The sequence below is a fragment of the Podarcis pityusensis genome, assembly GCF_964106645.2.
Source record: "Podarcis pityusensis genome assembly, chromosome: 13".
Classification (NCBI taxonomy): domain Eukaryota; kingdom Metazoa; phylum Chordata; class Lepidosauria; order Squamata; family Lacertidae; genus Podarcis; species Podarcis pityusensis.
In genome coordinates this window covers 2,457,076-2,484,699 of record NC_138038.1, presented here as the reverse complement: position 1 = coordinate 2,484,699, position 27,624 = coordinate 2,457,076, and the positions used below count along the sequence as shown (strand labels likewise).

At 43.1% G+C, this 27,624-nt stretch overlaps 2 protein-coding genes across 6 annotated transcripts in view; one reads left to right on the top strand and one right to left on the bottom strand.

Annotated features, from left to right (window-relative positions):
- The window catches only part of SPMIP7 (sperm microtubule inner protein 7), a 30,766-nt gene extending 22,260 nt beyond the window's left edge, over positions 1 to 8,506 (bottom strand). Inside the window, exons 1-4 of the mRNA XM_080976916.1 lie at positions 7,695 to 8,506; positions 4,127 to 4,745; positions 1,752 to 1,849; positions 1,117 to 1,190 (exon numbers count right to left, since the gene is read on the bottom strand). Of these exons, the coding sequence (XP_080833042.1) occupies positions 1,117 to 1,190; positions 1,752 to 1,849; positions 4,127 to 4,610 (656 nt within the window). The 5' untranslated portion in view covers positions 4,611 to 4,745; positions 7,695 to 8,506. The remainder of the gene's footprint in view (positions 1 to 1,116; positions 1,191 to 1,751; positions 1,850 to 4,126; positions 4,746 to 7,694) is intronic.
- Positions 8,507 to 8,803: 297 nt separating this feature from the next.
- The window catches only part of ZPBP (zona pellucida binding protein), a 35,790-nt gene continuing 16,969 nt past the window's right edge, over positions 8,804 to 27,624 (top strand). For 4 of the 5 annotated variants that reach the window (XR_013978572.1, XM_080976996.1, XM_080976994.1 and 1 more), the window contains exons 1-5: positions 8,804 to 9,056; positions 18,390 to 18,452; positions 19,477 to 19,602; positions 23,762 to 23,911; positions 25,615 to 25,833. Coding sequence is in view for 4 of the 5 variants with exons in the window: in XM_080976996.1 (XP_080833122.1) it covers positions 8,954 to 9,056; positions 18,390 to 18,452; positions 19,477 to 19,602; positions 23,762 to 23,911; positions 25,615 to 25,833 (661 nt within the window). In the remaining variant the exon portion in view is untranslated. The remainder of the gene's footprint in view (positions 9,057 to 18,389; positions 18,453 to 19,476; positions 19,603 to 23,761; positions 23,912 to 25,614; positions 25,834 to 27,624) is intronic. The other variant, XM_080976993.1, reaches the window with a different exon arrangement.

The following is a 27,624-nucleotide window of genomic DNA, read 5'->3' as shown; positions in this document are numbered from 1 at the left end:
ATGTGTACCTGAATGGCTCTAAAATATCCCAACAGATCTTTGTTTTAGGCCTAATATTCACTGAGGTGGTAAGCCTGTGTCTGGCTTGCATCACTCCAGACTGCAGGTCTCGCACTCAAAAGCAAAACCCAAATCCTTCCACATAGGAAACTAGCATGTCATGAAGAAATTTCGGCAAAAATTATTGTCCCTGACCTCCAATTTCTTATGTGCAGGCAGGGTCAGCCCAGTCATGAGACAATTGCCTCAAGCAGTGGGCAAAGGGGAAGGGTGAACTGGCATGCCCCCTGGCCCCCCATCTCTCCCTGCTGCGGGCACAGTCACCTGTTCACCCCCCTACCTGTGGAAGGAATGGTTTCTGCTGCCCCTTTCTCTTCTTCTCCCTACGTTGCTTTGAGGAAGGGTGCGGGTGCTGGCAGAGTTTACTGCAGCAAAAAGGGCTATTTTATTCCACCCCTCTAAGTCTAAACAGCCTTCCTTTGCCCACCCCATTCAGAATGGTTGGCTCCGAGGAAAGATCCCGTCCTGCCTTACTGAGGCACTGGAGAAACTACGAGTGCTATTGTTGGCAATGTGGCAGTGGTGGCATGAAAGGCAATAGGGGGGAGGAAAGTGGGGCACAACATTGGGGGAAAGGAAGGGAAACAGGATGCCTTCTTCAGTTCAGTTGAGCTATATTGATATACATCAGGTAGGGGAGAGCCTGAAAGTGGGAGCTGAAGAAGCATTTCCCTAAATTTCTCAGCTGTAGCATTTCAGATTACAAGTGGGGATACATATGACTGAATGTTCTTCCATGTATTTTTTTAAAATAAAAAACCCCTCACAAGCTCTCCCCTACCTGATGGCTAATCTTTGGAAAAGAAGCATGTCAACTTGTATTATTATTATTTACCCTCACTTGACTGTAATGTTCCAGGGCAGGCTATATCATTGAAATGTAATATTAAAAACAGTTTAAAACAACTTACAATCACAGAAACAAAGTGAGACCTAAAGGAGGGGTTCAACCGAAAGCTCCTACGTAGCATCCTGTCATCCAGGTGAACACCAACTGTTTGGAGGTGAACACCGACTGTTTAAAGAATCCTTTCCTTACCAGAAACAGAAGCTCACCTTTGAGCCACTGAGGTATACATATACTTCCGCGCTTTCTCATCTCTGAAGGCTTCAGAGGAAGGATCACTTGACTTCGTAAGAAACCATGATGAAGAGAAATCATAAAAGATAATGCAGGGATTAGTCCTTTAATTGAATAGTTTTCCAAGCTGTGTAATGTCTCAAGCACACAAGCATATGATTGCCACCCCTTTTCTTACTCCTGCACCTTTAGAGCAGCCTAAAATGTTCAGAGTGGCTTATTCAATAGAGCATGAGACTCTTAATGTCAGGAGCATGGATTCGAGTCCCATGCTGCGCTAAAGATTCCTGCATTGCAGGTAGTTGGACTACAGAGGTGCCAGGTTGCCCCTACAATTGAGGGGGCCCATCGCGTGCCACATGTGAATGACGCCCCACACAGACAACCGCACATCGTCTGGAGGAGGCTGCGCACTCTGGAGGAGCCAGCTGCTGAAGCTGCAACACACCCTCCCAACACTGAGGAGGCCCAGCCCCTTTCTAACAAATAGAGAGGGGGCTGAAGACACCTCGGCCCCCTAGATTTAAGATGCCTGTTGGACTAGTATTAATTTGAAAATATGTTCCAGGTTTATACAAACAACAAAATCAATAGCGGGAAACAAAAATACCTTAATGTCTGGGTCCACATGAAATGCAAATGTATGAGGTGAAAAATTTCCTTTGACTTTAGGTGGAGCAGGTATAACTTTTACTGGACTTGTCCATCCTGAAAAAAAATGTTGAATTTCTTGTGCTATGCAGCCTACTACAGTATTAAAGATTACAACTAAGTTAAATAACTCTTATATTGCTATGTTAACTAACTTAAATGATTTTATGATGACTGTGGTGGTTACTGTGGTGGAAACAATGCAGTCTATGGCAGTAATTTGCCAAACTAATGTTATACCATGAAATGCTTGCAAACATACTTTCTAATGAGGGATGATATCAACAACTGAATGGTTGCCGCAGTCCACTTCAATGAGTTGAAGTGAATTTTGAGTTTGGCTGAGAAAATACCACAGAAAACCCTGAAGGAGCACTATAGGTCAAAAAGAGAGAGTGAAATCAGTGGCTAGCAGACACAGTGAGAAAGTGGTCCCAAGATGCCGGGGAACCTAAGAGCCAGGTAACAACGACGCAGAGTAATTGAAAGAAGGGGCAGAGCAGGTACTGAGAAGCAAGAACCTGAAGGAAGGGCAGATGGAGGAGAAACAAAGGGCTTGACAAAATGAGCACTTAATAATGTGCATGAGCTGCGGAGACGCATAATGTCAGGAGGGGCTGCATGACAGGAAATGGGGGGGGGCACACAAAGGAAGACATGGTGGGCAGAGTTCGGGAAGAGGCATCAAGGAATAAAGATCCAAGGAAATGGGGCAGTGGGTGCATGGTTGAAGAAAAAAGAGGTTAAGAAGGAAGTTTGTTTGGGATCTAGAGAGCTAGACAGTGCCTTAACTGGGGGGGGGGGGGTAAGCTGGGTTTTTTGCCCTGGGTGAAGCCTCCAAAGCAGCACCATTGAGCTCCCAGCCTGGGTGGGTGGGTGTGTACACAAATGTGAGTGGGTGGGTGGGCCAAACTGGGTCTTTGGCCCGGTTAAAATAAAGCCTAGTTTCGTCCCTGGATCTAGAGATAAAAGAGACAGTGAGCTGCTGTCAGGAAGTAGACAGGAGGCTGGAGGTTGTGACCCAGAGAGCCAATTGCTTATATGTTTACCAGGCCCAATAGGGTGCCATTTTCTTTACTGCTGCTCCCCCTTTTAATATAATTTATATAACATTTTAAATTTGATGGTTTACAGGTTTTTCTGTGTTTGTTCTTCAAACTCTCCCATGAAGTACATATAGCTCCTTTTTATTTCCCTCCCACAGATATAGGTTACATCCACACCATACATTTAAAGAACTCTTATACCCTCCCTTCAGCTTCCCACAAAGAATCCTGGGAACTGTAGTTTGTAACAGGTGCTAAGCATTGTTGGAACCTTAAACTAGTTCCCATGATCCTTTGGGGGAAGCAATGACAGAGTCCTTTCAATGTGTGGTGTGGATGTGATCCGAGGCTGGGGTGCGGTGATTTACCCAAGGGCACATAGTGAATCCATGGCAGAGGTGGGACTTGAAATTAAATTTAGCCTCTTAGATTAAAAATGAACCACCAGCTCTCTTCTGCTTTAGATTAGTGAGCCTTTGGAACAACACAACGTATACTTTAGCAAACAGTTACATGATCTGAGTTGTTTGGACAGGCAAGCTATATCTCATCTTATATATTCTTATGTTATAGCTAACAAACCACCTATCAATATTTAAATTTATTTGTTTTAAAAACTTAAGATTTCTACCTACTTTCTTTATAAAATAAGTCAAGGTAGCTTGCAACCACAAAATATCAAACAATATAAAAATAAATCAGGAAATAAAAATTGCAGCAACAGAAGCAGTCTATCACGAAGGAGGGGGAAGTGGGAAATGTGCCTGTATATTGCAGCGACAACTTGTTGTCTCTGTCAGTGGAGGATAGATTATTCAGGATCAGGAGAGGGATGCGTGCATTTGCTCTCCATAGAACAGTGTCCTCAAATGCAGTACTCCACTTTTCCCCTTTGAAGTGCATGACAGCATTTACTCATACTGCATGGAAGAAACCAAAAGGGTGCACCCAGAACCCTGTCTGAGTGAGGGTTAAGTCCACCCTCTACATCTGATAAACCCAGTACTGCAGGGAGGAAACAGATTTTGCCCCTGCAAACGCCCTGCCAACTGAACTTAAGTAGAACCATGGTCAGCAGGGAAAAGGTTAAACAACCCATTCCCCTCACCTGTTCTCCTTCAGCACTGCAACTTTTTCATTCACTAGGGGGAAAGTTAAATAAAACACTGCACAGCATGCATTTTGGCACTTTAAGGGACATCATTTATGTACCAAAGCTGCACCTTGTGTCCTTTCATCAGACAATATAGTGAATACAATGAGAACCGTAAAAGATAACACCATGTACCTCCAAGTTTGGACCTGAGAGAAATATCTGGCACTGCTCTTGAGTTCCACTGCTGGTCCTGCTTTATCTCTTCCAATACTGAGGGTCTTCTGTTTGCAGGCTGGTGTGTCGTATGTGGGAAAGGGGCCGACGGTGGAGGCTGCACATCTTTACCATTCCCCAGGGGTTCCTTATTTTTGCTGTACATGATTTGGTTAGCTTCAACTGCACCTCCTGGGCTCACAAATCCTGAACAAGGGTTAATTATTGGCAGATCATCCCGATGTGGAGCTAAAAGGTAGCATTTATCTTCAGGTCGAATGAATGGATTGGATTTGAGAAAAGCATTACTGCATTTGTTGTGGAAACTGGTAAAAAAGTGTCTGTCTTCAGGACCTCTCACAAAAGGCATATACATTCTCTTTAAGAGACCTTCATGCTGCTTCTGATGCATCTTGTGAGAATTGAAGTGGCTGAACTGCCCTGCAGTGACTCCAGAAGTCATAATTATTTTTGTATTGTTTCCAAGTGGAGATATTAGAGTCTTGATTGTTTTCTAATCCTGTCCAGGAACTCACACGGAAACTAACAGCACACCAACACAACCAAAAACCTTTCCAACTTATGGAAGAAAACACTACTTTAAAACCAAAGTAAAAGGAGATAGAAACCCGGAAGGGAACAGAGCTGTCAAATGAGAAGAGTCTCTTTGTTGCTTAGTGACAGTAGAACATGAGCACACAATGAAGTTGTAGTGATGCATTTCATAGGGATTTGGATCCAGGAGAAAAGGCAGTGATCTTTCTGATCTATGAATGACGCAATCGTTTTCTCTGCTTCACAAACAAATTATATGCTTTTTTCTTCCCTACTGCAATGTTTTAAAATGTATTAAAGATTTAGATTGTCAAACGTCAAAGTTCAAAATAATCACCTTATATAGTGTTATAGATTTAGGGTAAGCCCTAGAAATTAATAAATGCTAGGGTTTGGGTTGTTTGTGATATGATGGGAGAATGCAAGCTGCAAAGGAATTCCTGAGCTACAGTGATCAAGGAATAATTGAGGAACAAGAACAATACAAGGGAACTCCTTCCACCAGGTGTGAACAGAGACTGGGGATTTGGGAGGTTGCCAGGGTAACTGCTCTGATGGAGGACAAGGGGTTTCTGGGAAGAAGAAGGTGGAAGAGGAGCAGATTCATTTTTGGAGGCTGGCTGTAGGCAGCCTGCGCTGCTACCTCTTGAAATGACTATGCCATAAGATCTGGACTCCCTCCATGCAGACTGAATAAACCATATTTCTTAAAGCCAGCTAGTCTCCGCCGTGTCTTCTGTTCTCCAAAGGGACACAGACCCTATGGACTCTCGCCACCACTTGGCAGAGAGAGGGGCAGGCTTGTAACAAGAGGGACTTTTGTAACAATATTATAGTTTGGCCTTCCTCATCTTCCTGAGTGGTAATGTTTGGGGGGTCACCTTTTATAAGGTCAGCGAAGGAAGTGTACTAGAGCCCTCTGGTGCTTTGGGAATGTTTGTTTATCTCTTTTCAAAAGATTACTGTGAAGATAAATGAAAAATGAATTGCAAAGCTTTCCCTCTTTCTAACCCGCCACCACATTTAGTATGCTAATACTAGACTCATAGACTCATTTTTTCAAGTGCCTATCCTTACGTAGTAAAAAAAATCGTCACACACACACACACGGGTGCTGGGGAAGCCCAAGATTTGCAGAAGTACAAAATAAAAACTTTAGAAAAAATCCTAACAGAACCCCTTCAAAATAGCCCAATGAGACTTTGGTTCAGTGTGCATGGACTGCTGAATGTGTGTGGGGTAGACAGAAAACTAGGGAGAAGAGAGTCTCCTGAACAGAAGCACTCTACACAACATTTTATTGCAGGTCCATCTTGTAGATGCGAGTGCCAATGCTTACATTGCCAAAGCAACAATATCCTCATACAAGAGGAAGGTACCAGGGATGTGGAGGGAATGCCAAGGTTTGCAGAAGTCCAAAGAAGCTTTAGAGGACAATATTCTAAAGGAAGAACCCCCTTCCATCTCCCAAAAGAGCCCAGGCATAACTGAGCGCACTCCACAGGATGTTGTGACTGACTCTTGGGGTATGAAATGGAAAAAGGTGGGTAAAGGATTACAGTACAGTAGAGGACAGGGCAGACCTGATTAGAAGAGTAAACAAGAACATTCCACAGTACTACAGTGTACTGTTGCTGGATCCACCTGTTCCTCTCCAATTCCACTTTCCTACACAATCTTATAAAATGATGTTTTTTAATTAAAAAAAAAAGCTGACCAAATTCCTTTATACTGCTCCCAGATCTACTGTGAAACACATCTTTTACCTGATAAGTTTGATAACAGATTTAATAAAAAAGCTAAAAGATTAATATTACTTGCACCGCCCCTCAAAAAAACTCAAGTGTGCTTTAAAAATATATTGTACAGTGGTACCTCGGGTTACATATGCTTCAGGTTACAGACGCTTCAGGTTACAGATGCTTCAGGTTACATACTCCACTAACCCAGAAATAATACCTCGGGTTAAGACCTTTGCTTCAGCATGAGAACAGAAGTCGTGCTCCATTAGCTAAAGTGGTGCTTCAGGTTAAGAACAGTTTCAGGTTAAGAAGAGACCTCCGGAATGAATTAAGTATGTAACCCGAGGTACCACTGTATACTCTTTTTAATAATATAAGAAGAGATCTAATGGATCAGGCCAAAGGCCCACCTAGTTCAGCATCCTATTTTCAGTGGCCAACCAGATGTCTATGGAAGCCTGCAAGCAGGACCTTCTCTTTTAAAAAAGATAATAAATTTTATTTAATTAACATATAGACAAGGCAATTTAAAAAGAATATAATATGACAGCAGATGACTGGTACATCTGTTTATAACATCCTGGCGATTAACATTTGACTGATAAGTTGTTTTTATGGCATTGTTCAGTATCTAAACCAATATTCCATTTCCGATTCTGGATCGCAGAACTGTTAGGTGGTGAGTGAATGCAGCGACTATTAGAGAAGTATCTGGGCATGGGGAACTTTTGTTGTCCCCTACCCACCCCACTGTGGGACTGCAACTCATCCCTGGTCATTGGCCACACAGGCTGAGGCGGACGGCTGACGCAGCTCAGCATCATCCAAAGGGTCCAAAGTCCCCTGCTCCCGCTTGCCCACACCGCCATTTGCCTGTGCTTTCTAGGCATTGGTCTGAAAGGTTTACTGCTCACTGCATCATTTTCCCTGGGAAAACCTGCTGTTTACTGCTGAATCGGAGCAAACATCATCTGCAGGAAACCCGATTGATGTTTGCTGTGTTTCAACAGTAAACAGTGGGTTTTCTGGGGGAAAGCGGCGGCGGCACAAGTGGTGGAGAACACAGGACCAGTGGAAGTGTGGGTGAGCCCTCAGTTGCCCCTGGCATATCTGGATGAAAGAGAAAGTCTTGAAGGACAGAGGACTTAACTTTCAGGCAGGCTTTTAAACTCAGGAACTTAGCAAAATAAGGTTACATGGATGATTGTTTAAAAGCTAATGAATTCCTTCTTTCCAAGGCGGCTTCTTACACACTCTGCTTGCAGCTGCTACACTCTACCAAAATGCTGGTTCTGCCACAGGGTCATTTGCTCAAACCACTGGCTCGGCCGTTGCTCTATTGTCTCAAGCTGCTTAAGGAGTGTTGCTATTCCTCCCTCCATCTTGATTCAGGCACACTTTGCTCACAGGCCCTCCTCCAGAAAACATGGACCCCACTTCTAACCCCCGTGTTGCACGCCACTCCAAATCGCTGAGCAGTGCGAGGTTCCAGGCACTCATCCAGGGTTTGTGTTTCCTTTTGTACAGCAGACACGGTGGTGTCTTTGTGACATAAGACTTATTTATGCATATACAGTCATACCTCGGGTTACAGACGATTCAGGTCGTGCAGTCATACCAAACCCGGAACTACCAGAACAGGTTACTTTGGGGTTTCGGTGCTCGTGCATGAGCAGAAGTGCTAAATCGCGCTTTGCGGGTGCACAGAAGCACTGAATCGCAACCTGCGTGTGCGCAGATGCAGCACATTGCGAATGTGCCTCCCACACGGATCACGTTCGCAACTTGTGTCCACTGTATACAACCTGAGTCTATGATGGAGGGGCTGACAGCATTAACACCCAAAAGAGTCTTGCTTCCCCCATAGCTGCAGCCTGGGATCCCAGCAGACAGCCGCCGTGGCTCCCTCCCTTCCCAGCCTGCTGTTTCCCACTGCTAGTGCACCTCACTCTCCTCTGCCCTTTCGTCTTCTTTTCGTCCTTTTTAGCTAACAGTTGAGGGAGGGTATCTGCAAAGAGCCCCTTCCTTTGTTCCCTTAATGGCCCATCACCAGGCCAGCACCTGGCTTGTATTTTAACACTTGCTGGATCCAGGGGTCCCCCCCCCCCCAAATATCCTCCTCCTCCTCCATTCAGTTGATATGCTGCCCTTCATGGAAGACCGCAAGGCCCTTGCTTCGGGCGCAGCCGCCTGAGGCCAGAGCGGAACTTTCTGGGGCGCCTCGGCCGCCCTCCCCCCCCCCCCCGGCCGCGTTAAAAAGGCCAAGCCGACCAATCCAAGGCGAGCGCGTGCGCGCGCTTAAAGTCTTGGCGAGAAAGAGGGCGGGGCGCGAGGCGCGAGGCGAAAAGCCCGCCAATGCTCTGCGGCTGCGCCGAACCCCGAGGCGCGGGGCGGCGGCGGTTCTTCTCGGGCGGCCATTGTGACGAGGGGAGTCGAAGGCCGGCGGTTAACGACCTCGCTGGGGAAAGAGCGCGAGCGGCAGCAGGAGGCGCCCTTTCCGGCGGGGGAAATGCGGCGCCTGCGGCGGAGGAGGCTCGCGCCGCCGCCTCGCACCTTCCTCTGCGCGCCGCTGCTGGTCGCGGCGCTCTCGGTGCTGCAGGGCCTCGCCTCAGGTGAGGGGGCGGCGGGGGAGGCGCTTCAGGCGAAGCCGGCCCTCCTGTTGAGGCGCGCTCCTCGCGTATCAGGTCCTCCTCAAAACGTGCACAAAGTGCGCATCGTGCGCCCCGATCCTGAGATTGACAACCTTTTTTTGTTTTTGAATTAAGGTTTCTGACATTTATAGCTATAGGAGGCGAGCGCGCAGACATTTACTCGCGTTTGTTTAGTGCAAAACGTAACTGCTCCCATATGTATTTCCCCAACTTCCTCCCAAAAATACTCCCGCAGTTGTTCATGATGGTAAGGCGGGTGCCATGAGAGAGAAAACGGGGACTTGGGGATTCTGAACAGTGAAATGGTGGAAGTGTGGGTGCAAACTATTTCAAAAGAGAGGAGGATCTCTCAAGAAGTCAAGGCTTAAAAAAGAGCAATATATTATTGATTTATTAAATTAATATACCACCCTTCATCTGAAAATCTCAGAGCAGTATATAATTGAAAGTGGTGGGCCAGATAACAAAGAATGGGTACAGTAAGCCTACCAAGACCTGATTCTTGTTAGAAATGCTAAGAAAGCACTATACTGTATTTGGAGCAATAACAAGAAAGGAAGGTGATTTATTAAATTTTTATACCACCCTATACCCACAAGTCTCAGAAACCCAAGAACAAACCTTGGCTTTACATTGTGGTTTGGAGAGAAACAAACACTGATTTGGATATCTGGCTAAGCCAAGTTCATGGTTGTGTTGCTCTTGGGTGGACAAATAGAGGAATGCTAGAGCTTGTGTTTAAACATATCACACCTTGATTTAGCATTATGTAAATGAAGACAGTGTGTATCTTAGCTAATCATAAGCTAAAGCATGACTTGAAAAACTTGGTATCTGAAGAAGTGTGCATGCACACGGAAGCTCATACCAACAATAAACTTAGTTGGTCTCTAAGGTGCTACAGGAAGGAATTTTTTCATTTCGACTATGGCAGACCAACACGGCTACCCATCTGTAATTGGTCTCTAAGGTGCTACTGGAAGCAATTTTTTTACAGTGGTGCCCCGCAAGACGAATGCCTCGCAAGACGGAAAACCCGCTAGACGAAAGGGTTTTCTGTTTTTGAGTTGTTTCGCAGGACGAATTTCCCTATGGGCTTGCTTCGCAAGACGAAAATGTCTTGCGAGTCTTGAGATTTTTTTTTTCCGCTCCCCCCCCTTTTTCTAAGCCGCTAATAGCCTTTTAGCAGCTAAGCCTTTAATAGCCGCTAAACCGCTAATAGCGCTAATCCGCTAAGCCGCTAATAGGGTTGCTTTGCAAGACGAAAAAACCGCTAGACGAAGACACTCGCGGAACGGATTAATTTCGTCTTGCGAGGCACCACTGTATTTTGTTTCGACTATGGCAGACCAACACGGCTACCTACCTGTAACTTGAAAAACTTATACTGCATTAATGGGCAGATTGTGGCCAAATCATAATAGTTGCACTCCATTTATGCTAGTCGGGTTGCTTCTGGAGTACTGTGTCTAGTTTTGGATGCCACATTTTAAGGACATTTACCCAACTGGAGCTGGTCCAGAGAAGGGTGATCAGGATGGGGGTGGGGGGCTGGAAACCAGGTCCTATGAGAAACAGCTGACATGTTTAGCATGGACAAGAGAAATTTAAGGAGGAATATGATAGCAGTCCTCAAATCTCTCAAGGGCTGTTACAACAGAAGATTGAAAATATTTGTTTTCTGTTGCTTCAAAGGACAGGAATATAATGTTGTTATTGTTTAGTCGTGTCCGACTCTTCGTGACCCCATGGACCAGAGCACGCCAGGCACTCCTGTCTTCCACTGCCTCCCGCAGTTTGGTCAAACTCATGCTGGCAGCTTCAAGAACACTGTCCAACCATCTCACCCTCTGTCGTCCCCTTCACCTTGTGTGCCCTCCATCTTTCCGAACATCAGGGTCTTTCCCAAGGAGTCTCCTCTTCTTATGAGGTAGCCAAAGTATTGGAGCCTCAGCTTCAGGATATGTCCTTCCAGTGAGCACTCAGGGCTGATTTCCTTCAGAATGGATAGGTTTGATCTTCTTGCAGTCCATGGTACTCTCAAGAGTCTCCTCCAGCACCATAAATCAAAAGCATCAATTCTTTGGCGATCAGCCTTCTTTATGGTCCAGCTCTCACTTCCATACATCACTACTGGGAGAACCATAGCTTTAACTATACGGACCTTTGTTGGCAAGGTCTCTGCTTTTTAAGATGCTGTCTAGGTTTGTCATTGCTTTTCTCCCAAGATGCAGGCGTCTTTTAATTTCGTGGCTGCTGTCACCATCTGCAGTGATCATGGAGCCCAAGAAAGTAAAATCTCTTGCTGCCTCTATTTCTTCCCCTTCTATTTGCCAGGAGGTGATGGGACCAGTGGCCATGATCTTCGTTTTTTTGATGTTGAGCTTCAGGCCATATTTTGCGCTCTCCTCTTTCACCCTCATTAAAAGGTTCTTTGAGTCCTCCTCACTTTCTGCCAACAAGGTTGCGTCATCTGAGGTTGTTGATATTTCTTCCGGCAATCTTAATTCCGGCTTGGAATCCATCCAGCTCAGCCTTTTGCAGGATGAATTCTGCATATAAGTTAAATAAGCAGGGAGACAATATACAGCCTTGTCGTACTCCTTTCCCAATTTTGAACCAATCCGTTGTTCCATATCCAGTTCTAACTGTAGCTTCTTGTCCCACATAGAGATTTCTCAGGAGACAGAGGAGGTGATCAGGCACTCCCATTTCTTTAAGAACTTGCCATAGTTTGCTGTGGTCGACACAGTCAAAGGCTTTTGCATACGAATAGAATAGGTGGAAATTGCAGGGAAGTAGATTTTGGCTAAAGATTAGAAGGACCTTAAAGGTAAGAGCTGCTTGACAGTGAAACTGCTGCATGAGGTGGTTACCTCTCCTGAAAGTTTTAAAATATTTGAACAGAGATTCAACAGGCATCTGTCAGGCTTCAGCAACCCAGTCATATGGACAAGTAAAATAATAATAATGCAATCTTGGATTGCATATCCTGCACTGATAGCGGGTTGGACTAGTAGGTGACTCCCAACTCATTAATGCTGTGATTTCCTTGCCTGGTTTATGGTTATCAGGACAAGTAGACTGCTGCCTTTTTGTAAATAGTTGCCTAAGAGCTCATCCCCCCACATACTGTATTTTTCTGTGTAAAAGATGACACTTACTTTTTTTAACCCGAAATTAAGTTGTTTAGCTTTGGGGGTGGTGGGGGAGGTCACTTCTGCCAATCGTTCACCTGCCTGCCTGCCACTGCTGATCGCTTGCCACTCCCAATTGCACACCTCGCCGCAGCAACCAATGGCCCCCTTGCCGCCACCAACAGCCCACTTGCCGCAGCTGCGAATCGCCTGCCCACTTCGCCACAGCTGCCAATCGCCTGCCCAGTTGCCACAACCAATTGCCAGCAGGCCTGGCCGCAGCCGCCAATTGCTGCTGCCAATCTCCTGCTTGATGCTGCCATTAATCGCACATCCCTCCCTCTGCATTCACTATGTCTGGAGTTTTGGGCTGGGCTGCCATCAGTATGCTGATGACACCCAACTCTATCTGTTGATGGATTGCCATCCTGACTCGGCCCCAGACACACTGATCAGATGCTTGGAAGCTGTGGCTGGATGGTTACGTGGGAGCCGGTTGAAGTTAAATCCTTCGAAGACAGAGGTCCTCTGGCTGGGACGGGATGATACGGGATTGAGGGGGCAACTCCCATCTCTTGCGGGGGTGCAATTAGTGCCAGTACTGTCCGTTAAGAGTTTGGGTGTAATCTTCGATACCTCCCTCTCCCTGGAGGCGCAGATTGCAGCTATAACAAAGGCGGCATTTTTTCATCTCCGCCAAGCTAAGCAGTTGGCTCCTTACCTCTCTCGCCCTGACCTAGCCACTGTGATCCACGCGACGGTCACCTCCAGACTGGATTATTGTAACTCGCTCTACGTGGGGCTGCCCTTGAGACTGACCCAGAAACTCCAGCGGGTGCAGAATGCCGCAGCGAGACTCCTTACGGGGTCTTCGTTGCGAGATCACATTCATCCGGTGCTATACCAGCTGCACTGGCTCCTGGTGGAGTACAGGATCAGGTTTAAGGTGCTGGTTTTAACCTTCAAAGCCCTATACGGCCTAGGACCCTCGTACCTACGGGACCGCCTCTCCTGGTATGCCCCACAGAGGAACTTACGGGCTTCAAATAAAAACATCTTGAAGGTCCCAGGCCACAGAGAGGTTAAGCTGGCCTCAACCAGAGCCAGGGCCTTTTTGGCTGCGGCTCCAACCTGGTGGAACGCTCTGTCACAAGAGACAAGGTCCCTGCAGGACTTGACATCTTTCCGCAGGGCCTGCAAGACTGAGCTGTTCCACCAGGCCTTTAGTCAGGGCGCAGCCTGACTCCCTCCTTTGGCAATCTTTACAAAACTTTAGTTTATAGTTGCCATCGAGTCCAACCCCCTGCCAAGCAGGAAACACCATCAGAGCACTCCTGACATATGGTTGTCAAGCCTCTGCTTAAAGACCTCCAAAGAAGGAGACTCCGCCACACTCCTTGGCAGCAAATTCCACTGTCGAACAGCTCTTACTGTCAGGAAGTTCTTCCTAATGTTTAGGTGGAATCTTCTTTCTTGTAGTTTGGATCCATTGCTCCGTGTCCGCTTCTCTGGAGCAGCAGAAAACAACCTTTCTCCCTCCTCTATGTGACATCCTTTTATATATTTGAACATGGCTATCATATCACCCCTTAACCTCCTCTTCTCCAGGCTAAACATGCCCAGCTCCCTTAGCCGTTCCTCATAAGGCATCGTTTCCAGGCCATTTTGACCATTTTGGTTGGCCTGTATTTTGTATTAGCAGTTAAAGTGCTCCATCTTGTGGCTCTAGCTACTGCATGTTTTTTCTGTTCAGAAAATCTGAAACTAAAAACTTAGAAATATTGAACAGATGGGATGAAAGTAGCTTGAATAATAGATCAAGCTCAGGATGCTGGAAAAGCACAGGTATGTTGCTCAAAATAAAAACCCCAAAACCACTTTTCATATTTGGACTGATGTTATTTGTTGCTTATATAATATGATTATAATATTATATATTATAATATATTATATATATTATATTATATGTATATTATATTATGTTATAATATAGTATAGTATAATGTAATATAATATAATATAATATAATATAATTATATGATGTTATTTGTTGTTTATATCTGTTATTATAAGTGCAAGTAGATAAATGGGTACTACTCCGGCGGAAAGGTAAACAGCGATTCCGTGCACTGCTCTGGATCTCCAGAAGCGGCTTAGTCATGCCGGCCACATGACCCGGAAGCTTTACGCCGGCTCCCCCGGCCAATAAAGCGAGATGAGCGCCGCAACCCCAGAGTCGGCCACGACTGGACCTAATGTTCAGGGGTCCCTTTACCTTTACCTATTTGTTGTTTAACAAACACTCAATTTTATATGCAATGGATCCAGAAGTTTTAAGGACAAATTAAGTTAATTTTATGGACGCGGGTGGCGCTGTGGGTTAAACCACTGAGCCTTGGACTTGCTGATCAGAAGGTCGGTGGTTCGAATCCCCGCGACGGGGTGAGCTCCCGTTGCTCAGTCCCAGCTCCTGCCAGCCTAACAGTTCAAAAGCACGTCAAAGTGCAAGTAGATAAATAGGTACCGCTCCGGCGGGAAGGTTAACGGCGTTTCCGTGCACTGCTCTGGTTCACTTAGTTATGCTGGCCACATGACCCGGAAGCTGTACGCCGGCTCCCTCGGCCAATAAAGCGAGATGAGTGCCGCAACCCCAGAGTCGGCCATGAATGGACCTAATGGTCAGGGGTCCCTTTACCTTAAGTTAATTTTATCAGATGGGATCACATTGCCTCTGGTAGCAATTAGATTAAAACTTCCAAGATGTAAGAACTTGTTGAAGTTTTGTGGTCCTAGGCTTAGAAGAAATCACTACTCAAATGATAGAATTCTAAAAGTGTTTTGATGTTTTGCTTGTTTAGCCCCCTGCCCTTTATGGTGCAGTCCCTAAAAACACATCTACTCATAAATCCTATTAAGCTCAGTTGGCTTATTCCCATGTAACTAGTTGCTTGTTAAATATTTATATCACCGCTATAATTCTCTCCTGTAAATAACACCCAAGGAAATATACAAATAATTATATTAATTAGATTTAAAATTTCAATTCCAGAAACATTAATACAAGGGTCTTATTTATTAATCCATTTATTAAAGTTTGCTGTCTCAATAATACAGAATTGTGATTCAGTAAGTGCTGTGAAATCTTAAATGTGTTGAATATTCAGTATCAAAGATCTATTTTAATATAAACATAGCAGAGTTTTAGAAAAAAGAAATAAAGCAGTATCTTTCACATTAATATATTAACTAGTAGATAAACCATGACAAACCAATGATTAGTCTGGGGTTAACACATAGTTAAGCACACAAGCCTATTGTGCCAAAGGCCATATGGGATTTCCTGTTAATTTCAGAGTTTATCCATAATTGCAAACCTTTTCTTTAGCTAGATCAGATCTCTTCATGTTTGACGCTTGTAAAATCAGGAGCTTTGGTAGTTTTGCTGAGAGCATCTTGCACTTTGCAATAGGAAATTTATTTACTGAGGAGGGGCCGCTAGGGGCGCATCGGAAGATGGCTGACAATAACATCTCTCCGACCCACACGAGGTAATTAAGAGGCTGTGATGGGAGTAAACAGCCTCCCGGCCCCCACAAGTGGGGGGGGGGACTGCCCTTGCCTGCTGTGCCCTATACCACCCCCGAATTTGAGGGCGTGGGGCACTAGGCAGAAAGCCCTTGTGCGGACTTCGGCGCTCCTGGACGCTGTCTCTGATCCGCGCCTCTAGCTGCAGCAACTTCAAAAGAAACAATTAGGAGGAAGCTAATGCACATATTTAAAGGAAGAAGGGGGAGTAAAGACTGCTTACCGAAGAGATCTCTGAGAAACAAGACGGGTCGGAGGAACAGGAATAAATCATTAGAAGACACACCAAGGCTCAGTATGTTGGGCAACGGGACTGGATGTGGGGGACGACTTTCTTTTCTCTATGTGATTAACCAAGAATTCCCCCCCACAAGTCAGAAATGCCGTTTAAATGACTTAAGCTGAGGATTTAAGACTGTGTGGAGATAATTTTCTAACCAAAGCATGTTTTAAGGAGACTGTGGAAAGTATAAGAGCTTTGGAATGATGCAGCAAAAAATAGTGTCGCCATTTTGGCAAGCTCTGTTAAAAGACTTATGTCTGGGAGGAGGGATAGATCTGTTTTCATATTGTGGGTGAGCCTCCTCAGAGGGACTAAAGAAGGCGACAGATGCGAGACTGATGATGGAAAGAGTACTGTTATTTATGAAAGTGAAGATATGTGGAAACCATCTCGATATGATGATTGGACGAACGGAAAATTCACACAGGATTAAAACTGGTGTTTACCTGCTTAAGGAGATTATCAGAAGAGATCATAAAGAAAAAAAGAAAAATATATGAACAAGATGAGATGTGAGAACAGCAAGATAGGACTGGATAGAATTATGGACATTATTTGGACAGATTTGTGGATATTAACGCAGCAGCAAGAAGTTGATGGGAATCCCCTTCGGAACTTGAAATATGGGTCCCCTCAACAAAAATTTAAAATTCGGCTTTGTAATTCGAAATTTATGTGATGTGATTTGATTTGATTTGATTGGTCGGTTAATAAAAATTATTTTTTTTAAAAAAGGGAAATTTATTTACTGAATATAAAAAAGGTAAAGGTACCCCTGCTCGTACGGGCCAGTCGTGTCCGACTCTGGGGTTCGCGCCCATCTCGCTTAAGAGGCCGGGAGCCAGCGCTGTCCGAAGACACTTCCGGGTCATGTGGCCAGCATGACAAAGCTACATCTGGCGAGCCAGCGCAGCACACGGAAACGCCGTTTACCTTCCCGCTAGTAAGCGGTCCCTATTTATCTACTTGCACCTGGGGGTACTTTCGAACTGCTAGGTTGGCAGGCTCTGGGACCGAGCAACGGGAGCGCACCCCGCCGCGGGGATTCGAACTGCCGACCATATGATCGGCAAGTCCTAGGCGCTGAGGTTTTACCCACAGCGCCACCCACGTCCCTTTACTGAAAATAGAATATGTTTAAAGTACAGTTGCACCTTGCTTTTCAAATGGAATCTGTTTGGGAAATCCGTTCAACTTCTGAAAATGTTCAAAAACCAAGGTGCAGCTTCTGATTGGCTGCAGGAGCTTCCTGCACTCAAGCGGAAGCTGTGTTCGATGTTCGGGTTCCAAAGAACTTTCACAAACTGGAACACTCACTTCCGGGTTTGTGGCGTTCGGGAGCCAAAACATTTGAGTCGCAAGGCGTTCAACAACCAAGGTACAACTCTACTTTTTTAAAGAAGATCCATCCTCTTTCCAAATGCAGATAAAGAAAGGAATAAAAGGGAGGTTACCATAGAATGATATTTATCATTGTTATGTGTTTGCCATCTATAGCAGCTCTTCTAGTAAATCTCTCAGACTTTTAAAAATTGTTCTTGTATGCTGCCCTTCCAAGGAGCTCAAACGGCTTTTCATGGGAATCATTACATTGCATTCTGTAAGGTTACTTAGTCTGAAAGTGAATGAGTGACCCCAAAAGTGTGTGAATTTGATCCCAGCAGTAGCATCCACATCTGAAATTCTATACACAGCACTGCACTGAGGCTGTGTTGGAGTTTTGATGTGATGGGTAGCTCTGGCATAATTCAAGGTCAGTTCTTCTCCAAAGCCAGCAAGTGACAGGTGGGAAGGGAGGGGGATGGGCCACCATGGTCCTTGACCACTGCTTCATAACCTATGATTTATTATCATGTCTCTTATTACAGTCACTGCCTAATTATACCGTATTTTTCGCCCTATAGGACACACTTTTTCCCCTCCAAAAATGAAGGGGAAATGTGTGTGCGTCCTATGGGGCGAATGCAGGCATTCTCTGAAGCCTGGAGAGCGAGAGGGGTCGGTGCGCGGCACTGGGCTCCCGCGGCTTGCGGAGAGTTGCCTGTTCTGGGGTCGGGGGAAGCTCGGGCTTCCCCCGCCCCAGCCCTGCACCTGGGGGGAAAATAAAATTTTTTTCCTTTATTTCCCCCTCAAAAAACTAGGTGCGCCTTATGGGACGGTGCGTCCTATAGGGCGAAAAATACGGCACTTGCTCAAGTTCATTGATTTTGATATGACCAATCGTCATTTTTTTTTATTCCTAAGAAGCTTGAATTTTTATGCTAACTTTTAAAAATTCTGTTTTGACAGTTCATACTTCAGCCAGTACAGATTCTAGTAAATTGAAAGTTGTAGGATCAACCAATTTACCAGGTATAAAGTAAATATTTTAAATTCATTCATGTTAATCTTTTGAAGTCTTTTGAACAATGAAAATGTTATGGCTGGATTTTAAAATACTGTTTTCTTTAAGGTCAGTTATACTATTTATATGATTATTCTGTGACACTAAGACTGCAATCCTAAACATCTAACTTGGGAGGAAGCCCATTGAACTCAGTGGGACTCATGTCTGAGTAGACATGCATAAGATTGCCATGTTAGAGTGGTATTGACTATTGCAGAATAATATACTTGCCAAAAATAATTCTAAATTTTTAAAAATAGTATTTAACTACATTAAAACTTAGAATGAGGGAGCGTCAAAAACATATTCTTGAACAGTGCTGCTTTCATTTGATAGGTGGCCAAAGCAATATGGAATGATATAAAAAGGTGTTTGAAGTTGTACACGTGACTTCGTATTTTGGCAGAACAATTACCAGATTTTCCCTGTTTCCCCTTTAACGTGTACACATTTTTTTCCTGCTACTTGTGTCTAGTATGGTTTAGAAAGTCTTGGTTATATCTTTGTCGAGGGTATGTAGGACTGGATCCAGTTGGCTTTTTAGCATGTGCCATTAAGCATGTTCAAACAGTTCTGAGTTTGTAGGAGAGCTGCCTATGTGTTTGTATCTTAAGTGCCAGGAGGATACAGGAGCCATGAGTGGAAGGGAACAGATGCTAGAAGAGGGGAAAGGACAAGCCCAGGAAGGTAGAAATAAAATAGACAGGCTGCAATTAGAACCAGAAAGGAAAGAGACTGATTCTGGGAGTAAGGGAATATTGCATGGGCTGGTGAATGGAACTACTATGCTATGGACATTTAGATGTGGGTGCAGGGAGAAAAGCCATACATCTAGGAAATAAAAACAAAAAGGGGTTCTTGTGAGAAAAAGTCACAAGTAAGTAAGGGAGTAAGGGTTTCACCAGGCAGTCTCTGAGGTCAAGAGACTATTTGAGGTTCTAAGGATCCTGGGGACCTACAATTGATGATTAAATTATACTGTATTTTCAGTCAAAGTATACGTCAGGTTGAATCATAACAGTCCACGTATTCTATGTGTAACAAAGCGTCTGAGAAATTCAGAATTGATCGATCCAATATTTCAGTGGCATGGACCTGGAGGTGACCTGGTTACAGGTAAGGTTACTTACCCTTTTAAGTCCAGCTGGCTGCATTTGGATGTTGTACTAAACTGTTTCGTGAGATGTGACTGAGCCATGCTACTCTGTATCCAAACCTCTCTAATTGCTTAGAATTGAGGTAAAATGACACCACCCACCCACACCCTGCCCCCGCTTGGAAAAAGAACTCAGTGTTTCAGTGATCCCCCCCCCCCCCCCGAAAAGAGATAAACTCTGGTTAAAATGTTTTCTTACATATATGAGCCAGTTTTGCCCTGCCCTTAAAGACTTTGTTGGTAAATCCATGGCATAGCTTTTGTCTGGGGTCTAACGGTGAATTTTAGGGGTAGATTCTAAACTTGAGGTGGTTCTGTCAATTTTGTTGTTTTTGCTTGAAAGGTTTGCTGCTCCCAAGCACACACCTTTAGCTGCTTGTTCTAGGCAAGGCTTGACATCTGGCTAGCAGCTTTTACATAATTGATGGGGGGGGCTAGTTGGTTTTTTTCATCTTGTGTACATTCTTACCAATGAAAAGTGAATTATTCTTTGCATTTTTCCATTGTATGGAATCAAATACAATGTTTTGGAATTTGAAGGTCTGCAGACTATTAATAAACTTGAACTGACCTACTTCAGAGTGAAGACTGAATTGGATTCTTCTGCCCTTAGCAATGGAGTTGCATAAGTGAATTGTATTGGCTGAGCTGGATTGGCAAGGCAGCTATAGCAGTGGCTCGCTTCTCCGAAAGGGTATGGGAAAATGTGATGCTAATGTTCAATACTAAGATGAAGGTCTGCCAGGCTTTATCAAGGTGTTGAGCCCATTGCTTTATGGAAGTGAGTTGTGGACAACTTAAAACTTTCAGGAGTGATGCCTCAATGCCTTCCACATGCGCTGCGTCAGGAGGATTTTGGGTGTCACAAGGCAGGACAGAATTCCAAACAAAGATGTGCTTTCCCAAATTCTGAGCATGTTTACACTCCTGTCTCAGTGACATCTACGCTGGCTTGGTCATGCCCACAGGATGCAAGATGGCAGGATCCCCCAAGGACATGCTTTTGGTGAGCTGGCCCCAGGCCCATTGGCAAAGATGTCTGCAAACTTGGCATGAAGCCTGGCAACATCAATCCTGCCATGTGGAAATCCCTTGCAGAGGACTGCAGTACCCGTAGACAGTCAAGTTGTTATCCATAGCAGTGACCAGAGGAGAAATGAGCACTGGTGGAGCATAGAGAGAAGAAATGCCATGGTGCATCTGCAACAGCACAACTGGATGCCTTCCTCTACCCCAGCTGCAGCAAAACATGTCTCTCCTGCATCAGTCTCTACAGCCACAGCAGGTGCTGCAATCTCCCAACAGCTTGACCTCACCTGCAAAGGTGCACTCCTCCCCAGACAGATGGATGCCAACAACATGACAGTTTCATTTGCTTGAGACTTATTTGAAAATAAAAAACCCAGTAGCCAATAATGGCAGTGAAGTGGTGTACAAAAAGTTTCATTTAGTAATTTGGACTCTCAAAAGCCTTTCTTGTACAGAATATGTGCAATCCTAATGATTTCTAATTGTGGAACTGCAAAAGCAATTTTTAAATATGCTTTAGTTGCATCTGGAATTTCAAGGTGGAGGCTTTGCTTATTCTTGGATTTTCCTTCTCCCAAGAGACTAAGAGGCCTAAGGCAACCTTAATGTGTCTGAGATCATGACTGTATTCACATGGATTAAAAAAATATTTATTGTACAATAGTTTTGACTGATCTTTCTTTAAGCTTGCCCTTGAACTTATTTTCTGCTCTCCCTTTGGGCCAAACAGAACCTTCTTGATATTCCAATAATTACTACTAAAAGTTTTGCAACTAAAATAGCTTGTTTGTTTGTTTGTTTGTTTGTTGTCCTTTGTCCCATACTTCCTCCTGAAAGACCTGTGCTCAAATGTTCATTGCAATCTGCAGCTGCATAGTACTGACTTAGATTCCTCATAGGAATTAAATGATTGTGTCAGAATGTCTTGATTTCCATGCTAAATTGTGCCCACCCCAGTCCCATATAATGGGATTAAAGTGGCTGTGACTCTTGTTGGATCAACATCTCTGCTTGCTTAGCCATGGGGTGTATGTGCTGGACCTTCAAATTCTACTTTGCCTATGTATTGTACCAATTTGAATATTGAAGGTTTTAGTAGAAATTGTAATCTAAGTTGATTTCTTTCAGTTCTTCATCCAGTGGGATACAGGACAGTTTGAACCTACACTTCCTTGAGAGGGGTTATCAATGTTCTAATAATATAGGATTGTCCAATAAATCGGAACAATGATACTTTCTGGGCAGAAATCTCAGCTCAGTATTCTTGGAGAGGCATCCTGGGAGAATGTCATGAGTGAAAGGATGTCTATTAGCTCTGTTGTGTTTATTTGAACATGATAACTTACTGTCTACCTATTGTGTCCCCAGCAATTCATTTTTTTATCTTTATTTTTTATTTAACATTTTATTAAGATAATTTCAATTATAAAAAGATAGAGTGAGAAAAAAGAAAGAAAAAAGTGAGAATGAAAAAAAAAGAAATAATACTCTTACATTACCATACATTAATATTCAGATGTGTATATTCTTATTATCCTAATGTACATATAATTGTCAGTAACCTAATATATTCTGTGTAAACTCATTCCAGATATTATTGTATTTATCCAAAGAAAGTCTCTGTCTATAAGCTGCCTGTTCATATGTTGCCAATGTTGTCATGTTGTCAAGTCATTGATTAAGGGGAATCATATTCTTTCATTTCATCAGTACTAGTCTCTTGGCCACCATTAGGGTGCGTAGGATCCATTTTTGCTGTTCTGATGTCAATTTCGATACAATGGGTATATAAGAGCACCTCTGAAAATCTTACATTTTCCCATAGTGTCTTGTTTATATAGTCCAGCACTTTCTCCCAAAACTTAGTAAGTGTGGGACATAGTAAAAGCATATGTTTCAAAGAAACATTTGATAGGCCTTTCTTATACAAGTGTCAGGGTGTTCAGTAGATTCTATGTAGTAGTTTATGTTGTGTAAATCTTAATTTAAGACCCACTGATACATCTGATACCAAAGCCAAGACATTTTCCCATTGTCTAGGTAATAGTGAACATTCCAATTCTTAATTTCAATCATTTCTTAAGCTCTGCGTATGAAACATATTTGTTGATAATTAATATCTCTAAAAAGTAATCACTGACTTTTTAGTTTCAAATGAATTATCCATTTGCACCAAAAATTCAGGTGTCTCAGATGCTGTGAAGGCTGCTGGACCAAACAAAGTTACTAAAAGATGTTGTAGCTGCAAGTATTGCCATTGGGCCACCTCTGGCTGATGGTGTTTTTCTCTCAGAGCATCGTACATACAAAATTGGTCTTCCTCATCTATCACTTGGTCCAGGGTCAATACACCTGCTATCATCCAGTTTTTCCACATTACCATCTTTTTTCCAATTATTAAAATAGGATTTTCTCACAGAGTAGGTTTAGCATGTGCAAATGAATCAAATTTATTTTTATTAGCGAATATATTCCATATCTTTCTAACTGGCTTAATTGTTTCAAGATTTGTTGGAACTTTCAAATATTTTGATTGTAATATTGTCCACCCAACTAAAGGTGTTATATATTTATACTCCAACCTTGCCCAACTTAGGAGATTACAACCGTCAGCAGGTCTCCAGTGTTTGATACTTGTCAATAAATAAGCATGATGGTATAATTCCAAATTTGGAATTCCAAATCCACCTTCCTTAATTTGTAATTGCATTTTCTTCAACAATATTCTCGGTGCGTTTTCTGGGTATTCCTAGAAAAATGGTGTATGTGTGTTAAGCTGTTGTGGAAATACCTTTTTGGGTGGGTATGAGGCCTCACTGAGTTAGGAATGTGTGTGGCCAGTTTAATCTTTATTCTTGAAAACTAATGAGTCCCATAGAAAAAGCAATATTCACAGAAATCTATACATATTTGTGAGATATTGGGACCTTAAAGTGTAATCACTTGTTCATGCATAATTTTACTATCCATGAGGTACTGAGATGTAGTTAGCCTTGGAATAAATATGGAAAGGTTGCAGTATGAAGCAACAGTTGGGTGGTGGTAATTTCTTTTTCAGTAAAACTAACTTTGTTACATTTTTTGAAATAGAAAATCAGACTGTGAAAATAACACCAACAGGAACTTTGCTATTCCGACACTTCAAAAATGAGTTTAGTGGAGTCTACACATGTTCTCTTGTTTTTAAGCCAACCATTGAACAAGATGAAAAAAGCTATTTAATCAAATATATCATTTATGGTAAGAAATTCACCTTCATTTCTGAACCATTTTTCCTTTTAAAAATATTAGTGGATTTGTTGGAATTATGAGGGGAAATCAGTGCATAGTTAAAAATCCCAGTTGAGTTTGGTGATGGGCTTCATTGTCCTCATTTCACCCTTAATGAGCAAAATCAAAACCATTTACATTTGATTCTCATTGATAGACAACACGTGGTATATCCCAAACAGATTTTCTTTAGTCTTCTCAATCAGAAGTTCTAGACTGGGGGTTACCAACCTGGTGCCCATGGGCGTCATGGTGTCTGCAAAGGCCTTTGTTGGTGTCCCCAGGAAGCACTCTCTGACTTTTGAGTTGACAGGGAGCATATTCCAGATACCTGAATTCCTAGTTTTCCTAACTTTTAAGCAACTGAAATAAAGTTCATGTTTTATTAGGAATTAGGAATGCACCGGGGGGGGGGGGGCTTTTTTCCTTTGCTGTGGACTCCCAGCTCCCATTTGCGCAAGCCAACTTAGCCATTGATCAGGGATGACGGGAGTTCTGTAGGGGTCCCCATCCCTGCTGTAGTCAGCACTTCCTAGAGAGCTGGTTATTTTCTTGAATTAAAGTTTTGCTGCTGCTTCCTTCTAAACTTATTATTTCATATTTTTCTAGGAATTGGAGTGAAAGGAATTGAATTGGGCAGATCTTATATTATTGTGGCTCTCTGTAGCAGCTGAGCAGCCCTGTGGTGCAATTGGCATCTGACCCAGAGCTTGCATAGGTGTAGATGCCACCTGTCAGCAGAAATCTGAGCATGGTGGAACATTTCTGATCTGCTGTGCTCATGAGAAACACAGCTTAGAACCAACCACTGTAATCATGGGCGTGCTGAGTCAGGCATTATATCCATTGCACTGTGTCTGTTGGACTGCTCAGTACAGAGGTATTTTCAAAAGGTTGTTAAAATTACAATTAGAGTTCCAATAAAACATTCTAAACAGATGCATCTGACTGCTTCTGTTTCACTCTTTTTTGTTTTGTGAAACCAATCATTCTTTTGTATTCTCTTCGTTTTTAAAACAAGTTGTCTCTGAGATATTCTTATGTACCATTTCCCTGCAATTATCATTACATTTAGATCTTCCCCATCCCCCAAGGGAATCAAAGTGACATACATGGTCTTTCCTGGTCCTTCCCCCAACAACCCTGTGAGGGAGGATAGGTTGACATGTCATAACTGACTCTAGGTCATCCAGTGTACTTTGTGATTAAACAGGGATTTCTGCTTTCCACTTCTAGTCCCAAACTCTCTTGACTTATCAAAACAGATTGGGAGATTGAGTTGTAATGTAGGCCTGGATAGGAAGAACTGCATGAACCCTGGATGATGAAGAAATCTTTGGATTTGTGTTTCTTGAAGAGCGGCCTTTATGCTGCTGCTAAACTTCTTTTGAAACTAGGGGAAGTTTCAAAAGCAATTTGATGTAAGATATACTGTTCATAAGAAAAATAATAACCCACACGGCCTAACCTCTTGGTTGTGCCTGTTGTAGTTTGGATCTTTCGTGTAATCTTTTGCTTGGATGGCATTTTCCAAGCGTCCGTGAAAACCAAAAGGTGTATAATAAAAGCATGTGTTTGTTAATCAACAGTTCAAAATGTAACTCAAATAATTTTATAATACCATCAATAGAAGGGGAAAGCTGAAATGTTAATCTTGTGTTTTTCTTCTGCAGCTTACTCTGACCCTAACTTTTACTATGAGTTTACAGCACGATATCATGCAGCTCCCTGCAACAGTATCTATAACACTTCATTTGAGAAGAAGTTGCTTCAGATACTGACCAAGCTTGTCGTTGAGCTATCCTGTGAGGTTGCATTACGCAAATCAGAATGCCATCATGTAAAAATGCAGAGAGCTGGAATGCAAAATGAAATCTTCTTCACTTTTACAGGTAAAATTTGTTGCCTTTTGAAGAATTGCTTGAATAAAAAATGTTGTGATACATGTATTAAAAATGTTTTACTGCCATCAGCCAGATACATGGAAAGGCACTATTTGTACAAATGCTGCCTGAAAAGTGTATATAATAAGTAACTTATTTGAATGCACAGTTGATACTGCATTTTTGGTAACTTTCCCATTTTATTAATTGATTGGATTATTTTAAAATATTTTGTGAATCAGAACATACTGTTTGAGATTTCAGTTGTTTCTTTGGAACAAATTTTTTAACCAGCTTTTAAAAAACCACTTTCTCATTTATTGACCCATAATGGCCTGCTTCTCAAGCCAAACTCTTCCAAACAGCGGCTTAGTGTGTCCACACATACCCAGAAAGGAGCTTGCAGCCCTATTGCTCCTCAGTCCTAATTGTTGTTACACCACATGGAACTGTTTTCTGATTTGGGGCTCATGGGTCAGTTCTCTTCTCGCTAACCATGAGCTATAATCAAGGTTTGTTCCTGGTTACAGCTCGTGTTTAGCAAGGAAAGAGCCAGGGATGAGCAGAACAGCTGCACGTTCCTCTCCAGGAGCCTCCACACGTTTTGCTCCACCAGGGCTTAGCTAAGGTTGCGTAGGGTGAACCAAACCAAATCTTTGGCTGCGAAAATAATAGTGATCTAGTTGCCCTTCAACATGTAGACTTTTTAGTAGCAAAATATTGCAGCTTGTATCACAGACCATAATGGATGCCAATCCTGAAACTATTCCAAGACTCAAACGTTAAAAAAATGTCTCTGTGTTGTCACTGAAAATAGTTGGGTGCTCTTTCAATTTTCTGAATATACCGGAAATCTTTCACTCAAATAAGGTACAAATAGAGTTGCAAATTGAGTTGTTGCTCAAGATCAGAGAAACAGAGAATGATGTTACTGACATGATACTGAAGAGTAATGTTAGTGTGTCGTTTTTATTGTACGGCAGCATTTTAGTTCTTAGTAGCAATAACACAGGGTGGTGGTATCAGTGCACTAAATGCATTGATTTCAGTGGGTCTATTCTGAGTATGACTGTTGGATATCACCCTCAGTTTTTCCACATTTTTAAGCCATTGCAGGATTGGTGTATGGCTTTCAATTGATTTATTTTTTACGATAGCACTGTCTTAATTTCGTAGCAAGATCCATCTCCACAGTTTTGCATTATCACTGCTTTTAACATTCTAAGCTCTATGTCTGGGCTAGAGCAGAATTAACCTATTTAACATCAGAATGGGCTTAGTCCTAATCAAAAGTATGTGGAAGGAAATATATGACTATGTATATATATTTCTTAAAAACAATGAAGATGAGAGTTAAGGGACTTAGAAATGTGCAAAAACACATTGAAGTTGTAAGTTAAGGTGTTAACTTTTGTGCAAAATGTTTTCCAGCAGGCATGGGAAACCACCCTGTGGGTCATACAAGGCCCTCCAGGCTGCTTTCTCAAAACCATGCTCACCTGCCCCATACCTGGTGGCTGCAGAAAATAGGCTTGCACATCAGTCCAGTTCGAGCAGTATCCTCCCCCACCTCCAACTTTGATGGGTGGGCAAGAATACCCACCTCTCAATTACCTGGTGGCGATATGATGCCTGATGATTGACAGGTGGGTAATCTCACTCACTGTCATAGTTAGCCCACTAGGGTGGGAGAGAGAAAGAACTCGCCTGTCGGGCCCAAACATTTCTCCACTCCTGAAAAAGCAACATCCTCTTTCAGTTGTATGGGTATAAGAATATAATTGTAAAATTCCTAACAGT